The 22,549-nt window shown below is 38.4% G+C and overlaps 1 protein-coding gene across 1 annotated transcript; it reads right to left on the reverse strand.

The window, feature by feature from the left end:
• Positions 1–2,717: 2,717 nt before the first annotated feature.
• Positions 2,718–3,954, reverse strand: LOC134626935 (adenosine receptor A3-like). Its single transcript, XM_063472838.1, has 2 exons — positions 3,615–3,954; positions 2,718–3,363 (listed from the first exon to the last, which is right to left on the reverse strand). The coding sequence occupies exons 1-2, from the start codon at positions 3,941–3,943 to the stop codon at positions 2,718–2,720; spliced, it is 975 nt and encodes a 324-aa protein (XP_063328908.1). The 5' UTR covers positions 3,944–3,954.
• Between the last annotated feature and the right edge of the window lie 18,595 nt (positions 3,955–22,549).

Raw genomic sequence — 22,549 nt, forward strand, 5'->3', positions numbered from 1 at the left:
CATATTTGAAGTCGACAGTGAAAGTAAGAGGTTTTTCTTTTAAATATACTCTGACTACAAGCTGTAGTTCAAATACAATTTAATATATTACTACCATTTAAATACTTTAAATGACTTTAATGATTCCAACAGATGCCACAGTTGATCAACCAGACGTGCTGCTGCAAACTGGCTGTCCTGACTGCCTCGTCTCTAAAGAGGATAAAAGTCATCTTTTGCTCTTCAGTAAGGTGGCAGGGCTGGGGGCTTTTAGACCATTCATAATTTGTAATTTCCTGTTGTAGTTAACCAAAAAGCAAAATGCACGCTGTGAGAAATACAAGGTTCAATACAAGCCATCATATTATCACAAGCCTTTTATCTCAGATGTGTCACTGCTTCACCAGGTAGACGAACAGCTGTTTCTGCTGCTGAGCTGATGGAGTTTGAGACACAGGCAGAGTGTCTGGGATGGTCTAAACCCCAACTCTTCAACACTGATCATGGTGAGACTTTTACAGCAACCAAAAAAAAAGGAACAGATAGCACAGATGAAAATGATCCTCTTTCCTCTTTCAAAAATGTGTTTTTCTGTCTTTTGGGTACCATGATGATTTTATGATGGTGTAGCACACTCTGTGTTACTCTTGAGTATGCATATATAAATCAGTTTAAGTTTTAACATTTTATTGTCATTTCCTTTCCTACATTCCATATACAGACTATGAAAAGTGTGCGCAATTTGACGAAGATATGGATGAGGATAAATTAAGCCAAGTGCTTCAGAGTTTCTTTCAGAAGACGCTTGAAAGGATGAAAACCACATATCACTTGTTAACCAAATGCATGGCAGAGAGTTTTATTTCATATCTCCCCTCTTTGTTTTAAGAACTAAATGTCTAAATGAACTAAATGAACTTTATTTTCATATCTAAAATATGACTTTTAATCTCTATATGAATGCCTTTTTTAATCACTGAATTGAGCTTTTTCTTCATTTAGAAGTGCAAGTTTAAAAAGAAAAGTTTGCACGTCCATGTGTGTTTAAAATTTCTTTGCAATTTATTTTACAAGTCTGTGAGGCCATAGCCATGCTAGCAGTTCTATGAGGCTCCATATAGACATCAGTGTTTCGAACCATGTAAGACAATTAACAAACAACAAAATATCAATGATAGGATAATAGTGCAAACCAGGTATTATGTTTACCATGATAATTTGTTGTGTAACTGTAAAAAATCGATCACAGACTGCCGTGTAACCCATTTTGGACCCACATTTGATGCATTTTTTTTAACTAAAATATGTTCTAAATTTCTTTTCTTAGTTTTGTCTTATTTAACTTTCATTTAGCCAGAAAATGGTGTTTTTAGCCCTTAAAAGACTGCTTGGGTCCAGCATTTGACCAGAAATGATGGCTTAATAACTGTTGATGTAAAATCAAAAGCAAAAAGATAAAAACAGATAATACTGTTTTTATATTTTCCACAAATTCTTAAAAGTAAGTTGCCTTTCTTTGCTTTTACATTTCAATAAATATCTCCTAAATCCTTATGAGCTATATGGATTGTCATTTGGAACAACACCAAGAATTTTGGTTTATTATGTTTATGTTTGTTGTGATTTTTGCAGAGCTGCAAAGGTTTAGGAAAGTAACTTTGAGGTTTGAATAGAAAATGTGCATAAATTGTGCTGTGCATTTATGAGAAACCCATGAATCCATTCTCTTCCACTCTTCAAATTCAGGGTCATGGGGGGCTGGAGGTTATCTCTGATTTAAAAAAATATTTTTATAGTTATTTTTGTTTGTGAAATAATGGCATCACGGTCACATTTGCTATGGCCATCTGCACTATTCTTTTCTTTTCTTGTTACAAAAGATGACCCAGTTTTCCTGCAGAGAAGCAAACTTCATAATGAAGAGGAATTTTAAGTGCATTATAATTCCTCTTATAACAAATTTACAAACAGTTTGTGTTTTCAGACACAATGCTCCAGCTTTTTTGAACAATTTAAAAAACCTAATGTGAACACTGAAATGGGAGTGTGGCATGGACTTTAATGTTGCTTATTCTACCATAATCAGGATAAATCACATAAATGTTCAACACACAATGACTTTAAACCTTTCTATCTGCTTTAATGAGGACATTCTTAAATATATATCTCTGTATCACATGCAGCATATGATAAACTATTTGGTTGCACTGATAACTGGCTTGGACAAACTAAAAATGTGCTTGCCATAATACGATAGTTTTAAAGTGGAACTCGGAGACCGCTCATGAATGCAGTTGTCAGTTGAATGTCTCACTTCCTCTTAGGCTTTAATCTACATTGGTAATACAAAATTAAGCGCACGTACAGTTGTTTCCTGTGCTGCATAGTTCCAGATGTGAGTAAGGATTTCCTTAAATCTTCAATACAAAGATAAAATCTTAAAGACAATATAGTCGAAAAAAGCATGAAAACCAACAAAGCAGTAAATACAAAATTTACATATTGTATAAAAAAAAATTAGATGAAGCACAGATATTTTAAAAGACGATAAAACAAAACAATCAGATATCACAAAAAGTACTTTGTTTTATAGTAATACTTGAATAATGTACACAACAAATCAATGAAAAAAATATACTAATCTTCATACTTTGTCAAAGATATAATCAGAAAAAAAGACAACAAAAAATCAGCCTTATAATTAGAACAAAAAAGCAAGAAAACACAGAAATCTGCCTTCAGTCATTGGACACAATGTGACTGCTGGATCGTTTGTCTGTCATTTGGCTTGTCTGAGATTCTTGATTTTCAGCAACACGTGAAACACACTGTCTCCAGATCTTCAGATATGCTCTCTTAATTTTTTGTATTTTGAATGCATACACAACTGGATTGACAGCTGAGTTAGCATGAGACAGAATAATCCCAATATATAAAACTATGGGTGGTATATTTGTCACCTCACCAAAATAAACAATGCAGTTCATTATGTGAAGCGGCAGCCAGCACAGGGCAAACAGGGCCAAGACCAGAGCTAGAGATCCTGCCAGCTTTTTCTCTTTTCTTAGGTAGTTCTGAGACAGTTTGTGAATACCACTGCCTGGTTTCTCTCGAAGGTGTCCTTTGATAATACAGAAAACATAGGTATACAACGTGGCCATTACCAACAGAGGTATCAGATTCAGGGAAAAAAAACTGAAATAAACCAGGTATGACATGGGAATTACAGCTATAAACTGGCAGACAATTGTAGAATTGGCTGAATTAGACAAGGTTTGATGGTTGTACCACCCAAGCATGGGAGTAAAGCTGAGAGGGATTGCAACAATCCAACATGCTGCCACCACAAGACAGGAGTGTCCCTGTGTCACAATCCTTTTGTACCTATTAAAAAATGAAATCAATAAAATAGTCTCACAAAAAAGAATTCAAAATAGCATAAAATGAATTTTAAAAAAATTGTTAAAGTACAAGCAATAAAACTGGTCGATGTGATAAAATGATATACCATATAAACCACAAAGTCCAGAATTACTACTTCCTACTACTAAATTACTATGTCTACTATTCAACTATGAGTCATTTTAGTTTGTAAGTTTTTTTAAAAAATGTGTCTTATTAATCCATACTCTTACCTGAGAGGGACATACACCCGGAGGAAACGGTCAAGCGAAATAGCCAACAGAGACAGAACTGAAACGAGGGTGAACAGGATGACCACGCAGCTGATGAAGAGACACATATTAAATGAAGTCTTCACCCGTCCATCCACCACTACAGCCAATGGTATGGCCACACATCCAACCAGAAAATCTGCCGTAGCCAGCGATGCAATAAGGCAGAATGTTGGCTGTTGGATGCTTTTAGTGGTCCAAAGTGCCAAAATGACCAGCATGTTACCCAGACAGCAACTAACTGCAATGAGCACTTCGACCAAGGTGTAAATCATTTCTCCCAAATTCATTGTGCTTTCTATCTGGCTGATGATTGTCAGTTGATGGTGCAGTATATTTGAGTGTGAGTCTGAGCTTCAATGTGGTATGTAAATATATATAACATTTGAGGAAGTCCTTCGTCTCTTAGCAGCAATTTTTTTAAAATAACACATGCAAATAGATATGCATGTAAGAGGATGATATGCAAAAAAAAAAAAAAAAGAAAAAAAAACCACCGGTGCAATTATGAGTAACTAAAAAACAATCTATCAAGTCGAAGCTACACAAGCCACAAAACCCACATCCTGAAACAACATACCATACACCTAGGTGATATCTCACAAATGGGGTGGACGTTTTAGGTGTTTGCTCTCGGTGTTGTGTTTTTGCAAATCAGATGGTATACTGCTAATGCTAACAGACTGTTATTGTGCAATATATTTCCTCTGCCTCAGCTTAGATTCTGTTGTTAAATACTGTATCAGTGAAAGTGACATTGACTTTGAAAAAAAAAAAAACCCCGACAAATAGCATAGATTGTGTACACCACCCGTTAAAGTTTTACAATAAATTTATGTAATCTTATGGCATCCCATTTCTAAGAGCAAAATTTTCACATCTTAAAACAAATCTCTCTTTTTAATGTTAAGGGCCTCTAGCATGACACTTGGTGTGTCTTAGTTAGCTATTTTTTTCCACACTAACAGACGGTATAAGCCAGTTGTTTAAAAAATGTTTCAGGCAATTTAAACCACAAACAAACTTTTTATAATGACTCTTTGGAACTTAAATGTGTAAACACTGCATTTACAAGAATATTTTAATTCATTATTCAAAATTACAACATTTTGCACATTATTATTACTATTAGTAGTATTAGTAGCATATATTCTTGTGTTTTCTTCTTGAGGACACGAATGGTGTAAATAAACAACATTTTGAACTGTTACACAGTTATGCCTATGCAATATGTTTTACAGCCTCATAGATTGGATATGTAGATACTCTGCATATCAAGACATTTAACAAGGAAGTCACAGATAACAGCCACAGTGCATGACCCCAAACCTAGCATATGCAACTGAATGTGTTTAAAGTTCATAGGGAACTCTGAAGTAGGTAAAGGAAGTGTTGGGCAATGATGATCAGTAGTAGTTTTGCAGATATGCAGAATGTGTGGGTAGAGGGTTAACCTCACTTTCCCCAGCAAATCGCAATGATACACACAATCATGTGAAAAGGAATGTTTGCATAGGACTCTATGAAGTCCCATGAAAAACCACATACAGCTTTACTGTTTCCAGCAGCCAGGCACTGCTAATCAGATGCACTTGATTGAAATATCATCAGCAACCACATCTATTGCTCATCTGGTATATTCAGATGTGGTTTGACACACACACAAACACACACAAAGAAAAAAACAGCACTACAGGCCTCAGTTAGCATGTCAAATCTTAAAGTTCATGACAGCACAATTGAAAAAAGGCTGAACATGCCATTCTTGTTTGTAAGAGTTGCCAGAAGAAAAACTCTTCTCTCTAAAAAGAACATAGAAGCACAGTTTAGGATTGAAGAGTGTCATCTGAACAAACCATCAGAAAAGACTTTTAACCCTTTAACGCCTGGTGTATCACATTTGATACATACAGTTTTTTGCCAGTTTTTGGGACTTTAACATCATCAGTGGGAATTTTTCCCCCTGAAAAACCTAAATAAATTGCACAATACATTTTTAATCAATTAAAAAAATCAGATAAGCAAATATGATACAAATTAAATATCATATATGGAGATTGGAATGTGATTTACTTTTTAAACAATTACAAAAAATTAAACAAAAGAAAGTTAAATAAACACAATTTTCAAAAAGAAAATAGAGTTTTCTACCAATTATTTAATGATTGGTTAAAAGCTTTAAAAGGTTAAAACAATGTGGCAACAAGTGGAGATCTCTGGCTATGATGCAGGGATGCAGGGTTTTAAGAAAACCATTGGTGGCATATCAGCACGAACATCTCATACCAACTATTACGCTAAGTGGTGGTAAGTTTGTGATTATGGTTTAAGAAAGCGTGCGCATAAACGGATCCCCACAAGCCTCAACATTGTAAAATGATGTGAGAGACTGAAAAAGTCATATGAAAAACCATAGCTTATGTTATTGCTGCTAAAGGTGGTTCTATATACCGTTGACTCAGGAAGTGAACTTTTTTCACAGGACTACACAGAGTGGTTCCACTAAATGTGGTGGCCTAGAATGCAAAGCACAGCCACACTGTTTCTGAAAGGAGACAAAGGCCTCTCTATTTGTTTTTCAGCTCTGTTAATGTGTGAAAATATGCTAACAGCATTAAAGCACAAACAGAGCAGCTGCTTTACATTTTGAAATCGAGGGTTACTTTTAGTATATGCATTAGTAAGATACAGGAGTGCGTGAATGTAAGTTGGGAAAGCTCTTAGCCGTTAGCATGCGTCCGTACTAACTGCCCAGAGAATTCTTGCATGTTATCGCAATAACAGCGCATGTCCCCCCCTCAGACAACGTGGATTTAGCCTGTGACTCTCTCCACTCTGTGGTCAGCAGACTGCAATCACAATCTCCGAGAGCCCTTTTTTTAATATCGGGGGACTATAATCACGCATCACTGGACTCCACACTGCCGACCTTCACCCAGTATGTCACATGCCCCGCCAGAGACAATAAAACACTGGACTTACTGTATGCCAACACAAAAGAGGCATACAGTTTATCACCTGTCCCTCCCTCAGGAAGGGGAGGGACAACATCGTGGGTGCCGCAGTCTGCCACTGAAGGTGCTATCAGAGTCTCCTGCATGGGGTGGGAGATGTTGTCCAACAGGGATGATAGCTTAGCCACTATTCTCCTGTCACTCACTACCTCCACTGGGTCCAGAGCGCATCCTAGGGAGAATTCTGCAGAGTAGATAGTAAAGAGGAACGGAGTCAGAACCGTTCCTTGTGGGGCCCCCGTACTGCAGACGACTCTATCCGACACACAGCCCTGAGTTCTCACATACTGTGGTCGGTTGGTGAGGTAAAACCATCTCGGGCCACAAAGATCAGAACTCTCTGCCTGGGGGGGATGTGAGGTGGGCAAATTAACTGAATCATTTCTTTAACAGGTTTGATTCATCCAGGATGCAGTCTTCAACATCGACTGCAGACTCACCCACCCAAACTGCTGCTGTTCCACCTCTGACACCTCATCCACTTCACACCTCCTCCCCTCACCCCGCTCACTACTCCCCACCCCAACCACAGCATCCTGTACACAACCAACACACGGCCCCAGCCTGTCTCTCTCAACCATCCAGGTGAGGAGGGAACTGAGGACGATTGGAGCCAGGAAGGCAGCGGGTCCAGATGGCATCAGCTCAAGGGTTGTCAAGTCCTGCGCAGATCAACTGTGTGGGGTGATGGAGTACATGGTCAGAGGGCCCGGTGACGCCAGTGTCCGGCAGCCTCGCCTCTGTCAGTGCGCCCCAGGGCAGCTGTGGCTACAATGTAGCTTGCCATCACCAGTGTGTGAATGTGTGTATGAATGGGTGAATGACTGAATGTAGTGTAAAGCGCTTTGGGGTCCTTAGGGTCTAAGTAAAGCGCTATACAAATGCAGGCCATTTACATCTTCAATGTGAGCCTGAGGCTGGGAAGACTTCCACAGCTCTGGAAAACTTCTTGTGTGGTACTAGTGCCAAAGACTCCACGTTCCAAGGACCTCAACAGCAACGGGGTAGTGGCTCTGACATCCCACCTTATGAAGACCCAGGAGCGCCTGGTCCTGGCTCAGCTTCGGCACCTGGTGAGCTCCTCACTGGACCCACTTCAGTTTGCCTACCAGCCTGGCACCGGAATGGATGATGCTGTCATTCACCTCCTACACCGTTCCCTTTCTCACCTGGAGACCTCTGGGAGCAGTGTGAGAATCATGTTCTTTGATTTCTCCAGTGCCTTTAACACCATTCTTTCCACAGTCCTGAAGAATAAGCCGGAGAACTCAGGAATGGACCATCACCTCACAGCATGGATATTGGACTACCTCACCGGCCAAGCACAGTATGTGAGAACTCAGGGCTGCGTGTCGGTCAGGGTCGTCTGCAGTACGGAGGCCCCACAGGGAACGGTGTGGGAGAAGTCTGCAGTGCAGATGGTGAAGAGGAACTGAGCCAGAACCGTTCCCTGTGGGGCCCCCGTACTGCAGGCGACCCTGTCCGCAACACAGCCCTGACCTCTCACATACTGTGGTCAGTCGGTGAGGTAGAACCATCTCGGTCCACAAAGATCAGAACTCTCTGCCTGGGGGGGATGTGAGGTGGGCAAATTAACTGAATCATTTCTTTAACAGGTTTGATTCATCCAGGATGCAGTCTTCAACATCGACTGCAGACTCACCCACCCCCACTGCTGCTGTTCCACCTCTGACACCTCATTCACTTCACACCTCCTCCCCTCACCCTGCTCACTACTCCCCACCCCAACCACAGCATCCTGTACACAACCAACACACGGCTCCAGCCTGTCTCTCTCAACCATCCAGGTGAGGAGGGAACTGAGGACGATTGGAGCCAGGAAGGCAGCGGGTCCAGATGGCATCAGCTCAAGGGTTGTCAAGTCCTGCGCAGATCAACTGTGTGGGGTGATGGAGTACATCTTCAACGTGAGCCTGAGGCTGGGAAGACTTCCACAGCTCTGGAAAACTTCTTGTGTGGTACTAGTGCCAAAGACTCCACGTTCCAAGGACCTCAACAGCAACAGGGCGGTGGCTCTGATCCCTGATGAAGACCCAGGAGCGCCTGGGCTTGGCTCAGCTTCGGCGCCTGGTGAACTCCTCATTGGACCCACTTACCGGAATGGATGATGCTGTCATTCACCTCCTACACCGTTCCCTTTCTCACCTGGAGACCACTGGGAGCAGTGTGAGAATCATGTTCTTTGATTTCTCCAGTGCCTTTAACACCATTCTTTCCACAGTCTTGAAGAATAAGCTGGAGAACTCAGGAATGGACCATCACCTCACAGCATGGATATTGGACTACCTCACCGGCCAAGCACAGTATGTGAGAACTCAGGGCTGTGTGTCGGTCAGGGTCGTCTGCAGTACGGAGGCCCCACAGGGAACGGTGTGGGAGAAGTCTGCAGTGCAGATGGTGAAGAGGAACTGAGCCAGAACCATTCCCTGGATTAATTGCATTAAAAATTTTAATTGCGTTATTCGTGATGATGGCATTAATGCGTTAACGTTGAGAGGCCTAGTTTGTTGGTTTGCTTTTATTTAGTTTTATCAGCAAGCTGGTTATTAGATGCCGCTCCAGCCAGCCAGACAATCGCTTGCCGTCCTGCCCCTCTCCTCCCTGTGCAGCAAGCAGCAGGTGCATCTCGTAAATGGAGGGTGCCCTTACTCCTCGCAAATGGGTGATAGAAAACCATTCGGTGCCTTTGCAATCGCCAAAATGCACTGGCATGACGTCCGGGCAGCATGGGTGTGAGCAACTTTTTTTTGCCGATGCCATGATGCCGCCCCCACCACAATGCCGCAATGATGCCGCAATGGCTCATGTCGCCAATATCAAAAACCGCCACTTGGTACCATAGCTCAGGCTACTTGTTACTCTGTGAATATTTATCTGCATGTTTGCAAACTTGGCTAATACTTACCTGTTTGTTTTCTCCTTCCTCTAAGGAAACCCATGTATTACAACCTGTCTGACGCACTCTTACCAAATCTGCTTAGTATACTGGAAATGTGTCCTGGAGAAAGTGAGGAGAAACTCAAAATAGAATTGATACATAGACTCTGACCTGAATCTGATCCCTGTTAATAAATGAAAAAGAAAAAATCCAGATACACAGAGAGTGTGTATCTGACCAAAGTATCTGTGTTGCTTATGATATTTATTCCCTTTTCTTCCGTAAGATCGTTTATTAAAATCTTTAAACCTTTTGATTGTGTTCCACAATTATGTCCTTTTTTTTTTTGGCGAATGCCAACAGATTACTGCCTTGCCTTGGTCTTCCGCTGAAAATTCATTTCTGCCTGCACCCTGATGTTTTTTTTCTAACTTTTTGAATTTTGAGTAAATTTTGCAAGAGTAAGCATGCCAACAGTTGCCAAACACAGACAGGATATTGTGTTGCTAATCATAGACCTATAAACTGCTTTTAAAATGTTAACAAAATTCATATTACTGCAAATGCAGTCAGCAGTTTGCACTGACAGGTAAAAATGTAGCATGTGCAATCTCTGTCACCAATTAAACTGCATCTTATGAAATGTCATTTTTTTCTCCACAATAATTTTTTCTTGGAATCTATCAGAACTTGTTACCCTAAATGTATACGCAGTATACATAGTAAAGTATGATATCTACATGGTTTTATCATATTTCAAGTGTCACCATACTGAAAATACTGCTAAATCTTATCAGTATGTACTTTTGATCCAGGACACGGTATTAGGTTTTATCAAGATTTTTAAGGTTTAACCTTGAACTTATCTGTCCACACACTGACTTGTTTATCAGTTTGTGACCTAGATGATGATTGGTAAATGTACTGCTGGAAATGATGGCATTTGAGGTCATTCACTTTATTTCCTCTTAAATAGGGGTGGGTGACTGTGGCAGAAAACTATCTGGTCAGTATAAACCCAAAAAAGGCTAAGAATCAGCAGAAGTGATCTCATACTGAGCCAAGATGAAAGCTTTTTGCGTCGCTGTTCTTGTGCTGAATTTCATCTCTGTGTGCCAGCCTGCATCAGTGGCCTGTGAGAGGTATCTAAAAACAGCAGATACTGATCAATATGTAAGTCTTTTTTAAACCTTTATGGCTAACATTATAGTTGTAAAACTGATTCACTAAAGTAAAATGAAACTGAACCTATATAAAATATATTTATGAAACATGTTGATTTCATGAATAGTGTTAAATGTTTCTTATTATTGCTAAACATTTGAAAAGCAGCAAACAAAAACAAACAAAAGGAATGAACAAACAAACAATGTCTTCATTTCAGCTGACTGGGAAATGGTACGTTATAGCCATGTCCTCAAACAGCTGCTGGGCTACTGCATTCACTGTCCTACCTTTCAGTACCTATGTGGACATTACGGCAATGGAAGAAGCAAACATCTATGAAGCCACCTTTTCAGTGAAAATGTAACTAATTTTCATACTTATAACTGCTGTTTATACTGTATGTTTGCCAGTGTTTGTGCTTCATATTTCATTATGTCATTTAAAGTTGTTTCTTTCATTATTTAACTCTTTTGACTTAAAAAAAAAAAAACTAATTAAATCAGGTTTGGGCAGTGTAAAAATTTAACTTCAAAACTTCACTACGGGAACAGCACCATATCTGAGATTGACAGCAAAGGTGAGAGTTTTGGTGAAAACATTTCCGTCACTGGAGTTTAATTATGAATCTTTTGTGTCTCCTTCTTTCAGTCACTATTAAACCTTTTAACTGCAGATTAATTATTTGTTCAAACTTAGTAACATTCACAAAATAATCAATCAGATCATAAAAGGACTAAATGAGAAAATTCAGATCTAAAAATCATATACGTGTTTAATTTTTGAGCTTTCAGCTTTTTTGAGCTTTTGTCTTTTTGACTTTCTCCACATTCTATTATTGTGTAAGTTATAATCTTCACTTGTGATAGTAATTATGATACTATAATTCTGATGTTAAAATATAATATATCAATTTAATAGAAAATGTTAAATGTATTTTAATAACTCTGCTTTTTACAACAGGTGCCAAAAATGAAAACGTAATTGTACTTCTTCAAAGGAGGTGCCATGATTGTATGGTTATAAAGTTGGATGGCTACGCTGACATTCTTGTGCTTTTAAGTAAGGAACCCGACAGATGTGATAAGAAAAGATGTCAAATACTTATAATAATGGTGAAATTTGCTGAAATAGACAGTCTGACATATTGCTGATGCACTCAGGAAGAATAACTAAGATGTTTCATGGGGACTAACATCCTTGTCTTGTCCTTATTCATCATTTTCCAGTGTAGGGAGTGATAAAAAAAAGTTTCTAGAGCGAGATGTGCAATAAAGTAAAATGAAGATATAAAGCTTGCAGTACTGTATTAAGTCATAACACCAGCAGAGTAAGATGAAGTTGGATCTCATTCACCAATGTCTAAATAGAATGTGGATGCAAGATTACCCAAAAATACTGATGATGATGATGCAATTTATGTACATGAGAAGTTCACAAATAATAGCCACTGATAGAAATGACGGTGTATGTTAAGAGGACACAGTGATAACCGTACGAATTAGGCATAATTAGTATAAAATAAAATAAGCATACAGGCACCATTTGTTTATTAAAAGCAAACACATGATGCTGACTGAGATATACGTGGGAAAAATGAAATTAGCACTAACTACAGTTGTGAAGTGTAGTAGTCTGGCAGGCATAAATAACCAAAGTGACCATCTGATGGGACAAGAGGAAAAGTTACGGGATCATAATCATTATAATTTGTCCTCGAGAAAACTGGTTGAAGTTTCATGTTAAGTTTATTATGTTCAGATAATTCAGTTCGGACCAAAGACCATCAAACTGTGAAAGCCAGTTTGATGGTCACCAGCCTGAGTGATGACAGAAAATATTTCCAATACAGATGTTTTTACAGCACTTTCTTACCTGCCTTATCTAGCAGGATTTTATATAACAGCTTATGACATTTAATCAATATAGTATTAGTTGTTATGAAGGGTTAAGCTTAAACGTATAACTTAAACTATCATATGGTTTACATCTTAACTGTGGCATGTTTTAAACAGGTAAGCGACCATCCATCACTGCTGATGAGATGGAGGCATTTGAGATACAAGCAGATTGTCGTTACTTGTACAAACCACAGGTCCTTGGTTCTGATCATGGTAAGATGTGAAAAAAAATGATGAAGGCTAACATGTACTGTGAGAGTGATTCGTGTCATTTTATTCTCTGCAGTTCCTTAACATTATAATGTAAGCAGTATAACACAATGTGCACAATGTGCAATACAATTGCACATTCTACAGCTTCTAATTGTTTTTTTTTTCTTTATACAGACTACGAGAACTGCACAGTTGACGATGGCAAGACTGAATATGCTTCTTCAGAAATTCCCCATATGCGACAAGCAGTGCTAAACATGTTCTCACAGATCTTCACATGTGTACAAGACAGAGTTTTGTATTACCCTCGTGCTGCCTTCCAGTGGGTGCAGTCAACATGGAGTAATTTGTGGTGAACGTAGAGAGACACGCTATAATAAATATATGCTTATTTCAATCATGTACACTTGAAACTGTGCTGTCTTTAGTTTAAAGATTTGAAGAGAGTGTCGAATGAATAATAAATACTACAGTTCACTGATGACCAATATTTGAATATTAATTCAAAATATCTTGATAATGCAGTTGTATCTGTCCTTCACCTCTCAACTACTATTCATCCAACTTGTTGAGGTCCAGAGTAAGGGCAGGGTCTATTTTAAGGATGCTCTAAAGAGCTGTGATCCAATTTTTTCTGTCGCATTTCTGTTGCTATTAAACATTTATGAAATTCACTGTGGTATCAACTGTGATCTTCTGAAGACTCATTTCCTCCAACAATCACTGTTTGGACGGAATTTTCCAGGGGTCCTATCTGGATGAATGGACAGTCATTTGAGGAATGCATATTTAGACATTGTTGTGATGAGACCACATACTTCAATATCAACAGAACAGCAGACTGTAAATGTCAGAGGGTTTAAATACGGTGATTTTGGTTTTCTATTCCCTACAGAAGTTCTAAGCAACGTATCCTTGACTTTAATTCATTGATCCAAATGTGTAATAACTACACTTGTAAAAACGTGTGAAAATTCTAGTCAGTAATAGCTTAAAAAATTAAGTGAAAATGAACAATTGAGCTACGTTAATAAGAGACACGAAAGAATTTTAAAATGCAATATGTCTCCTGCTGTTTTTCTCAAGCCCAGTGTGAAATTTGAAATATAATGTGTAACATTACTTACACATAAACATCACAGTAAATAATAAATCATGGGCCAGTAAATGCAGCTTATACATTCAATTCAATTCAGTTGTATTTATATAGCACCAAATCACAACAACAATTGTCTCTAGGCCCTTCATATTGTAAGGTAGACCCTACAATAATACAAAGAAAACACAGAAAACCCCGACAATCATATGACCCCCTATGAGCAATCACTTTTGGTGACTGTGGGAAGGAAATCTCCCTTTTAACAGGAGGAAACCTACAGCCATCTACTGTTACCGGTTGTGGTGAGAAGAGGAAGACACCCCCCCCCCCAAACGCCTCCAATGCTTGCTCCCTCCCGATGCAGACGGCGGGTCAACTGGACCAGCGCAGAGCATGCTGCAGGACCGGATGCCGCTGTCTGCACCACTCACTCTCACCCCATACCCACTCCTGTTGCTTGTCATGTGTTTCTATGGTGTTAAGGTGTGAAGATTCATGTGCTTTTTGTGTTGAGGAGTTTTTGTTTTCTGTTCTCATACTGATCCACTACCAGGAGCTCAGCCTGAGTAGAGTTCTCTTTTTTTCTCCTCCACTCCCCTATTGTGTCTTACATTTCATTGTTTTTCTTCAAAGCTACCCGTTCTGACCTGTCTCCCCACTGTGTTATTTGTGTAATGTATGTATGATCGGAAGGGGTCCAATTTTGCTGCATCAACTGCAAGTGACAAATAAAGGCTCATTCGTCATTATTATCATCAAATCCTGGCCAAAAATGACTCAAAGGTTCCTCACAGTGTTACTGGATGCCAAGGTAATGCCATCCAGAGTACTTTTAATAATTATAGCATGCTCTAATTGCTGTAATATAATATTATGATCAAAAGTATCGAACACTGCACTGAGGTCTAGCAGAACAAGCACAGAGATGAGTGCGCTGTCAGAGACCATAACTAGATCATTTGTAACCTTCACTAAAGCTGTTTCTGTGCTGTGATGAGCTCTGAAACCTGTCTGCCTGTGGTTCATAGCCGATAGATAGAAATAGGTTGATCATATTTAAACTGAAGCATTAATTAATAGTAGTACTTCTTTAAGCTGTATTGTAGGAATAGGGTCAAAAAGACATGCTGATGGTTCGGAGGAAGTAATTACTGAATTCACTCAGAAAGTAAATAAATATCAATGGTAATGAAAATAGCTGTTACGTCTGTGTGATGGTTACAGGAATTGTATTCGTATAGAAGTTTGTGAAGTCATTACTAGTTAACATTAAAAGAGTGGTTGGCTCATCAGAGCTCCAACTTTTTGTCAACCTGGCTACAGATCTGAAGAGAAACCTAGGGTTGTTCTTATTTTCTCAAATCAATAATGAATTGTAAGATGCTCTACCTTTATGGAGGGCTTTTTTTTATAAAGCAACAAAATATTTTCCAGGCTAATTAAAGATGTTCTAAATTAGTGAGATGCCATTCCCTCTCCAGGTCAACTCAAGTACTTCTGATTTGAGCTTTTCTTTTTCACAGGAGCTAAAGTATCCCGAGTCAGACATTTAGAAGAATTTAAATTATTAACAAGATAAGCAACCTCTGTGGGAGTAGATTTCAGGTAGCTGCACTGCTCTATGTTGGCACTAGGCATTAAAGAAGATAACAGTGGCTGCATTATGTCCTTAAACTTAATTAATGCACTTTCAGAAAGATATCTACTGTGATGAAATCTATTCTGGAGACAAAGCCCTCTCCAATTTTTTCAGCTTTGTTATTGTGTGAAAATTAAAGCATTAAAGCACATACAGATCAGCTACTTTATAAAAGGTTACTTTAAGTAAATGCATTAGTAAGATACAGGAGTGCATGAATGTAAGTTGCCAAAGTCTTCCCTGCCCCTCCAGGTGTTGTTTTGTTTTTTCTTTCTCTCTCCTCTACTGTGTGGGTGTGCAACAAGCTAAATGATCTCTTTCATTGGTGTGCATGGTCACAGAAGACTCACAGAGGCATACCTGTTTTCCATCTTCAATTTATGCAACATTTAAGCTGAGTTTTCACGATCAGTTGTAGCCAGATTGTTATCCACTGGTGTGGTATCATAGCTCAGGCCACTTCTTACTCTGTGAATATTTACCTGGGCATTTGAAGCCTTAGTCTTGTACTTACCTGTTCATCTCTGTTTCCCTCTCAACCTGCTGGAGTACTGTGCATTATGACATGCCTGAACCACTTTTTTTTAATAATAATAATAATGCATTGCATTTATATAGCACTTTTCCAGACCCTCAAAACACTTTACAATTCCACTATTCATTCACTCTCACATTCACACACTGGTGGAGGGAAGCTACAGTTGTAGCCACAGCTGCCCTGGGGCAGACTGACAGAAGCGAGGCTGCCATATCGTGCCATCGGCCCCTCTGGCCATCACCAGTAGGCGGTAGGTGAAGTGTCTTGCCCAAGGACACCACGACCGAGACTGCCCGAGCCGGGGCTTGAACCGGCAACCTTCCAATTACAAGATGAACTGCCAACTCTTGAGCCACGATCGCCCTGGAATCTATCAGAACTTATCACCCTAAACGTATACGTGGTAAAGTATGAAATTTACATTGTTTCATTCTATTTCAAGTGTCGACATACTGAAGAGTTATCAGTATGTACTTTTTATTCAGGACATGGTGTCAGGTTTGATCAACAACATTTTAAGGGTTCAACCCTGAACTTATTTGTGCACACACTGGCTCTTGTGAAACAGCAAAATATACAAGAAGCATTGAAGCCCTCTGACTCCATTCCCCAGTTTTTGACCTAGATTACTTGGTAAACATCATGTTAACTGGAAATGGTGGAATCTGGGGTCATCAACTTTATTTGAATCCTCTTAAAAGGGGATGTGTGAATGTGGCCGAAAACTAACTGGTCAGTCAAATTCAGTATAACGAGTCAGCAGAAGTGATCTCATACTGAGCCAAGATGAAAACTTTTTGTGCTGCTGTTCTCGTGCTGAATTTCATCTCTGTGTGCCAGTCTGCATCAGTGGCCTGTAAAAGCTACCTAAAGAAAGCAAAGAATGATCAAAATGTAAGTCTCTTTTAAACCTTTATAGCTAATATTACATTGTTTTAAAGGTGATGTATTAGACTAAAATGAAACTGAACCTATGTAATGGATTTGTGCAAATTTTTTATTTCATGAATAGAGTTAAATTTGTCTGATTAGTGCAAAACATTTGCAAAGCAAAAAGAACTGAAGAAACGAGTGAACAAACAAAACAAAAACGCTGTCATTACAGTTGACTGGGAAATGGTACGCTATAGCCATGTCTTCAAACAGCTGCTGGAATATCGCTCCCCCACTTCTAAGTAGTGATATGCACATTACAGCAGTGGAAAAAGCAAACATCTTCGAGGCCACCATTACAATGAAAATGTAACTAATCTTCTTGTTTATAATTGCTGTTTACATGTTTTCTAGTGTTTGTGCTGCATATTTCATTATGCTTTTAAAGTTTTTTTCTTGCATTAATTAAATCTTTTAACTTAAAAACAAATGAAATCAGGTATGGACGGTGTGAAAATCAAACTACACAATTTCACTATGGAACAGCACCATATCTGAGGTTAACAGCACAGGTAAGAGTTTTGGTGAAAACATTTATGTCAATTGAGTTTAATTATGAATTTCTTTGTGTCTCCTTCTTCCAGCCACTATCAAACCTTTTAACTGCAGATTAATTAATTGTTGTTTGTTTGTTTGTTCTCTCTCCAAACATAAAAAGGACCAAAAGAGAAAATTCAGATATAAAAATCATATACATGTATAAATTTTAAGCTTTCAAAGAATTTGTAGCATACTAGTTTTGTTGTCTTTTGTCTTCTTTGGCTTTTTCCACATTCTTTTACAATGTAAATGATAGCCTTCATTTGTGATTGTAATTATGATACTTTAATTATGATGTTATGGATTTAATTTCAAATATTAAATGTATTGTAATATCTCTTACTTTTACAACAGATGGCGAAGATGATGACATATTTGTGTTTCTTCAAGAGACGTGCCGTGATTGCATCATTTTAAAGTTGGATGGCTACACTGTCAGTCTTGTGCTTTTAAGTAAGGAACCAGACAGATGTGATAAGAAAAGATGTCAAATACTTCACTAAAATAGACAATCTGGTATGATGCTGATACACTCAGGAAGAATAACTAAGACGTTTCATGGGGACTAACATCCTTGTCTAGTCCTTATTCATCATTTTCCAGTGTAGGAAGTGATACAAAATATTTCTAGAGCAAGATGTGCAACGAAGTAAAGTGAAGATATAAAGCTTGCAGTACTGTATTAAGTCATAACAACAGCAGAGTAAGATGAAATTGGATCTCATTCACTAATGTCTACATAAAATGTAGACATTAGTGAATTAGTGAAAATACTGATGATGATATAATTTATATACATGAAAAGTTCACAAATAGGAGCAACTGATAGAAATGGTGTATAGTGACACAGTGATAACCATACTAATTATTCAGGATATAAGCATACAGACAGCATTTGTTTATTAAAAGCAAACACCGGATGCTGACTGAGATATACGTGAGAAAAATGAAACTAGCACTAACTACAGTTTGAAGTGTAGTAGTCTGGCAGGCATAACCAAATTGATGATCTGATGGGACAAGAGGAAAAGTTACGGGATCATAATCATTATTATTTGTCCTCGAGAAAACTGGTTGAAGTTTCATGTTAAGTTTATTATGTTCAGATAATCCTGTTTGGACCAAAGACCATCAAACTGTGAAAGTCAGTTTGATGGTCACCAGCCTGAGTGATGACAGAAAATATTTCCAATACAGATGTTTTTACAGCACTTTCTTATCTGCTTTATCTAGCAGGCTTTTATATAACAGCTTATGGCATTTAATCAATATAGTATTAGTTGTTATGAAGGGTTAAGCTTAAACGTATAACTTAGTCCATCATATGGTTTCCATCTTAAATGTGGCATGTTTTAAACAGGTAGGAGAACGTCCATCACTGCTGATGAGATGGAGGCATTTGAGAAACAGGCAAAGTGTCATAGCTTGTACAAACCACAGGTCTTTGGTTCCGATCATGGTAAGATGTGAAAAAAATGATGCAGCCTTTATGGCTTTATGGCTAACACGTACTGTCGAGGGATTCATATCATTTTATTCTCTGCAGTTCCTTAACATTATAATGTAAGCAGTATAACACAATGTGATGCACAATGTGCACTACAATTGCACATTCTACAGTTTCTAAATGGTTTATTTTTTCCCCTCATACAGACTACGAGAACTGTCCAACCTTTGAAGATGAGAAGCCTAAACTTACTAATTCAGAAATTCTCCACATACATCAAGCATGGCAAAACATATTCTCACAGGTCTTCACATGTGTACAAGACAGAGTTTTGTATTACCCTCGTGCTGCCTTCCAGTGGGTGCAGACAACATGGAGTAATTTGTGGTGAATGTAGAGAGACACGCTAAATAAATATATGCTTATTTCAATCATGTGTACTTGAAACTGTGCTGTCTTTAGTTTAAAGATTTGAAGAGAGTGTAGAACGAATAATAAATATTACAGTTTACTGATGACCACATACTTCAATATCAACAGAACAGCAGACTGTCAGAGGGTTTAAATAAGGTTATTTTTGTCTGCTATTCCCTACATAAGTACTAGGCAACGTATCCTTGACTTTAATTCATGGATCCAAAGGTGTAATAACTACACTTGTAAAAACTTGTGAAAGTTCTAGTCAGTAATAGCTTAAAACATAAAGTGAAAATGAACAATTGAGCTATATGAATAAGAGACACAAGAGAATTTAAAAATGCAATATGTCTCCTGCTTTTTTCAAAGGCCAAAGGGAAATTTTAAATATTATGTGTAACTTTAATTACACACAAACTATGGAGGACCACAAATATGGAGGACCACAAGAGCCACCATAATTTGGTAGCAAAAAAGAAAAAAAGAAAAAGGAAGAGGATGTAAAAAGTAAAAAAAAACAAAACTTTTTTACGTTTTACAAAACCAAAAACTAAAAAAACAAATATCTCCAGTTGCAGCCACGTTTACATTTTCCTGTTAATACACCTAAAACAATTATAAACTGACGGTCACAAAACCGTTGCTTCACGTCCTGCTTACTTGCCTAACCTTTCATCACCACACGGTGGCGCGATACACACCAGTTTTATGATATCCACCAACACTTTACAACAGGGGTGCCCAATCCCAGTCCTCGAGAGCTACCGTCCTGCAGCTTTTAGATAGATCCTTGTTCCGACACACCTGAATCAAATGAATGGCTTGTTATCAGGCATTTGCCAAACTTGATGGCATGCTGAAGAGGCAATCAAACCATTTGATTCAGCTGTGTTGGAGTAGGGATGCATCTAAAAGCTGCAGGACAGTAGCTCTCGAGGACTGGGATTGGGCACCCCTGCTTTACAACAACGCAATAGATTAACAAAGCAGGACGAATTTATGGCGGCTAATACATTAGATTACAACCTAAAATAATCAGTTTGGGGGGGGGAGACGGAGGAAGGACACAAATTAAAGATCAAAAGAGAAAAATACTTAAATATGGCCCAATTTGAGGGCAGGCTTTGAGATCGGTTAAGGAGAAACCAGCTTATGGCCGTAGACCATAAGCAGAAAATGAATGGGATGACTGTCTTGTTCCTTGGATTCTTGGTTTCTGAAACTAAAGTAGATCTGACGTGAATTGTACTTCCGTGTCAGATCTACGTCGTAACTTACGCTATAACAAAACCCCCATTAAAATCCTGCCGCAGCTTTCTATGTAACCTGATGTGCACCTCTTGAGAAATTTAACTACAAGTCCGGTCAGTGCACTACAACGACTTGAATGGCGTGAAGTTTGTGGTGTAGGGACCAAAGTAGTTTCACGTTACTGCCATAAATAGGTTAGGATGTAGATTTCCAGCAGAAGTCAAGCTTTACAAACCAAGGACACAGCATGCTATAATATAGTATTAGCATGCATTTATCATACCATTGATATAGATCACAGTGTGTTTCATTTATCTTTTATGATCCTAAACACAAATTTTCAAGTACTTATCAATGTCCATGTTCACAAAATATTTGCTTTTTGCTTTTAAAAGTCAGGAAAGTTTACATTTTCAGCAGAGAAGACAGTTCATATCATACATGTGACAGATTTCATACCTTCGTAATAACTTTTTAGGCTGGGGTTAGGCAATATAACTAGTTGGTTATGTTCAGAAAAAGATTAGGGTTTGTCTTAAAATACAGCAGCTGACAATTTTTTTAAGTGATATTTTCTTTTAAGACACTTAAAACACTTTCTTATAAAATAGTTTCAGATTCAAGCTGACTATCATGAAAACAATGTGACTGGGTACACTAACCACGACACAATTTTGCCCTAAAACTTGCCCTGTGTGATAATCCAATTTATTCTAGAGGGGACCATAACTCACAAAAGAAAATATAACACAAATGTTAAATTAAACTTAAAGCTACTGAGAACACAGCCTCGTTTAGAAAATGGTCATATATGAAGTTACTGTTTGTTTGAGGAAATAAGTCTTCAGAAGTTAGGGTGCAGTATATGCTGCCTGAACTCTAAGCACTCTCCAGGAATAGTTCTCCAGACTTCTTGAAAGGCATTCAGAGCTGTTCTTTGGAAGCTCTCCTTTCTGCATTGCCTTTTGTTCCATTTTCCGTCGTGATGATCCTACACTGTTTTATTAATGTTTAGGGTCAGGGGAGGCTAAATCAGTTCAATTCAATTCAATACAGAGTGCCATGAGGCAGCTGTTTTTGTGATTTGGTTGAATTGGACTGAACGGAAATTGTATGTTGATTGTCTTTTGTTCCATTCTGTGTCAAGATCATCCTCCAGGTCTGGTCTGTGGGAAGACTAATAGTTTTCAGTTTTGCAGATCTTATCAATGCTTTTACAGCATTGACAGTGTGTTTGGGATGATGCTTCCTGGTGCAAAATAAGCGAGAAGTCAAAATTACGCCTTCTTTATCATGTGTTTTCAATAACAGCAAGACTAATGCCTTTATCACACATTGCTCAAAATATCTCTCTCTCATTAAGTTATGTTATAGCAAACCGATGCAAATGATCCGACTTCCTAGTAGTGCTGGAAATGTATTTTTGATGTATCTTTTCTAATTTCCTTTTTATTAATGTGCTATGATGATTATTGAGGGAAAATCCCCACAACTTTACAGCACATTACCACAGCTGGTTCAGAGACTGATTTGGGTTGCCCAGCAACGGCCAATTTAGAGCCATAAAGAGCTGCGTTGATCTCAGTGTTATATATAGGAAAAATTATAATAAAATGAGGAGAAGTAAAAATACCAGCTCATTAAAAAATCGTAATCACCGTGTCTCGTGCATTCCTATATTTATTTACGTTTGCTGTTTTTATTAAAAGAAATATTCGGCTTTAGGACCCAGGTGCGCAGCAGCAGCAGACACCGGTTGATGAGACTGTCCGCTTGGTATTACACATCTAATGAACCAACAAAGAGCGGCTGCTCGTCCAGCACTGAGTAGTAGGAGGTAA

This window comes from Pelmatolapia mariae, linkage group LG5 (genome assembly GCF_036321145.2).
Source record: "Pelmatolapia mariae isolate MD_Pm_ZW linkage group LG5, Pm_UMD_F_2, whole genome shotgun sequence".
Lineage (NCBI taxonomy): Eukaryota > Metazoa > Chordata > Actinopteri > Cichliformes > Cichlidae > Pelmatolapia > Pelmatolapia mariae.

Bases quoted from the DNA above. Each gene is read 5' to 3' on its own strand.
- LOC134626935 (XM_063472838.1), bottom strand. From the start codon at position 3,943: ATGAATTTGGGAGAAATGATTTACACCTTGGTCGAAGTGCTCATTGCA. The intron at 3,364-3,614 runs GTAAGAGTATGG...ATTTTTTAATAG, and splicing joins CGGGTGTATGTCCCTCTCAG to GTACAAAAGGATTGTGACAC.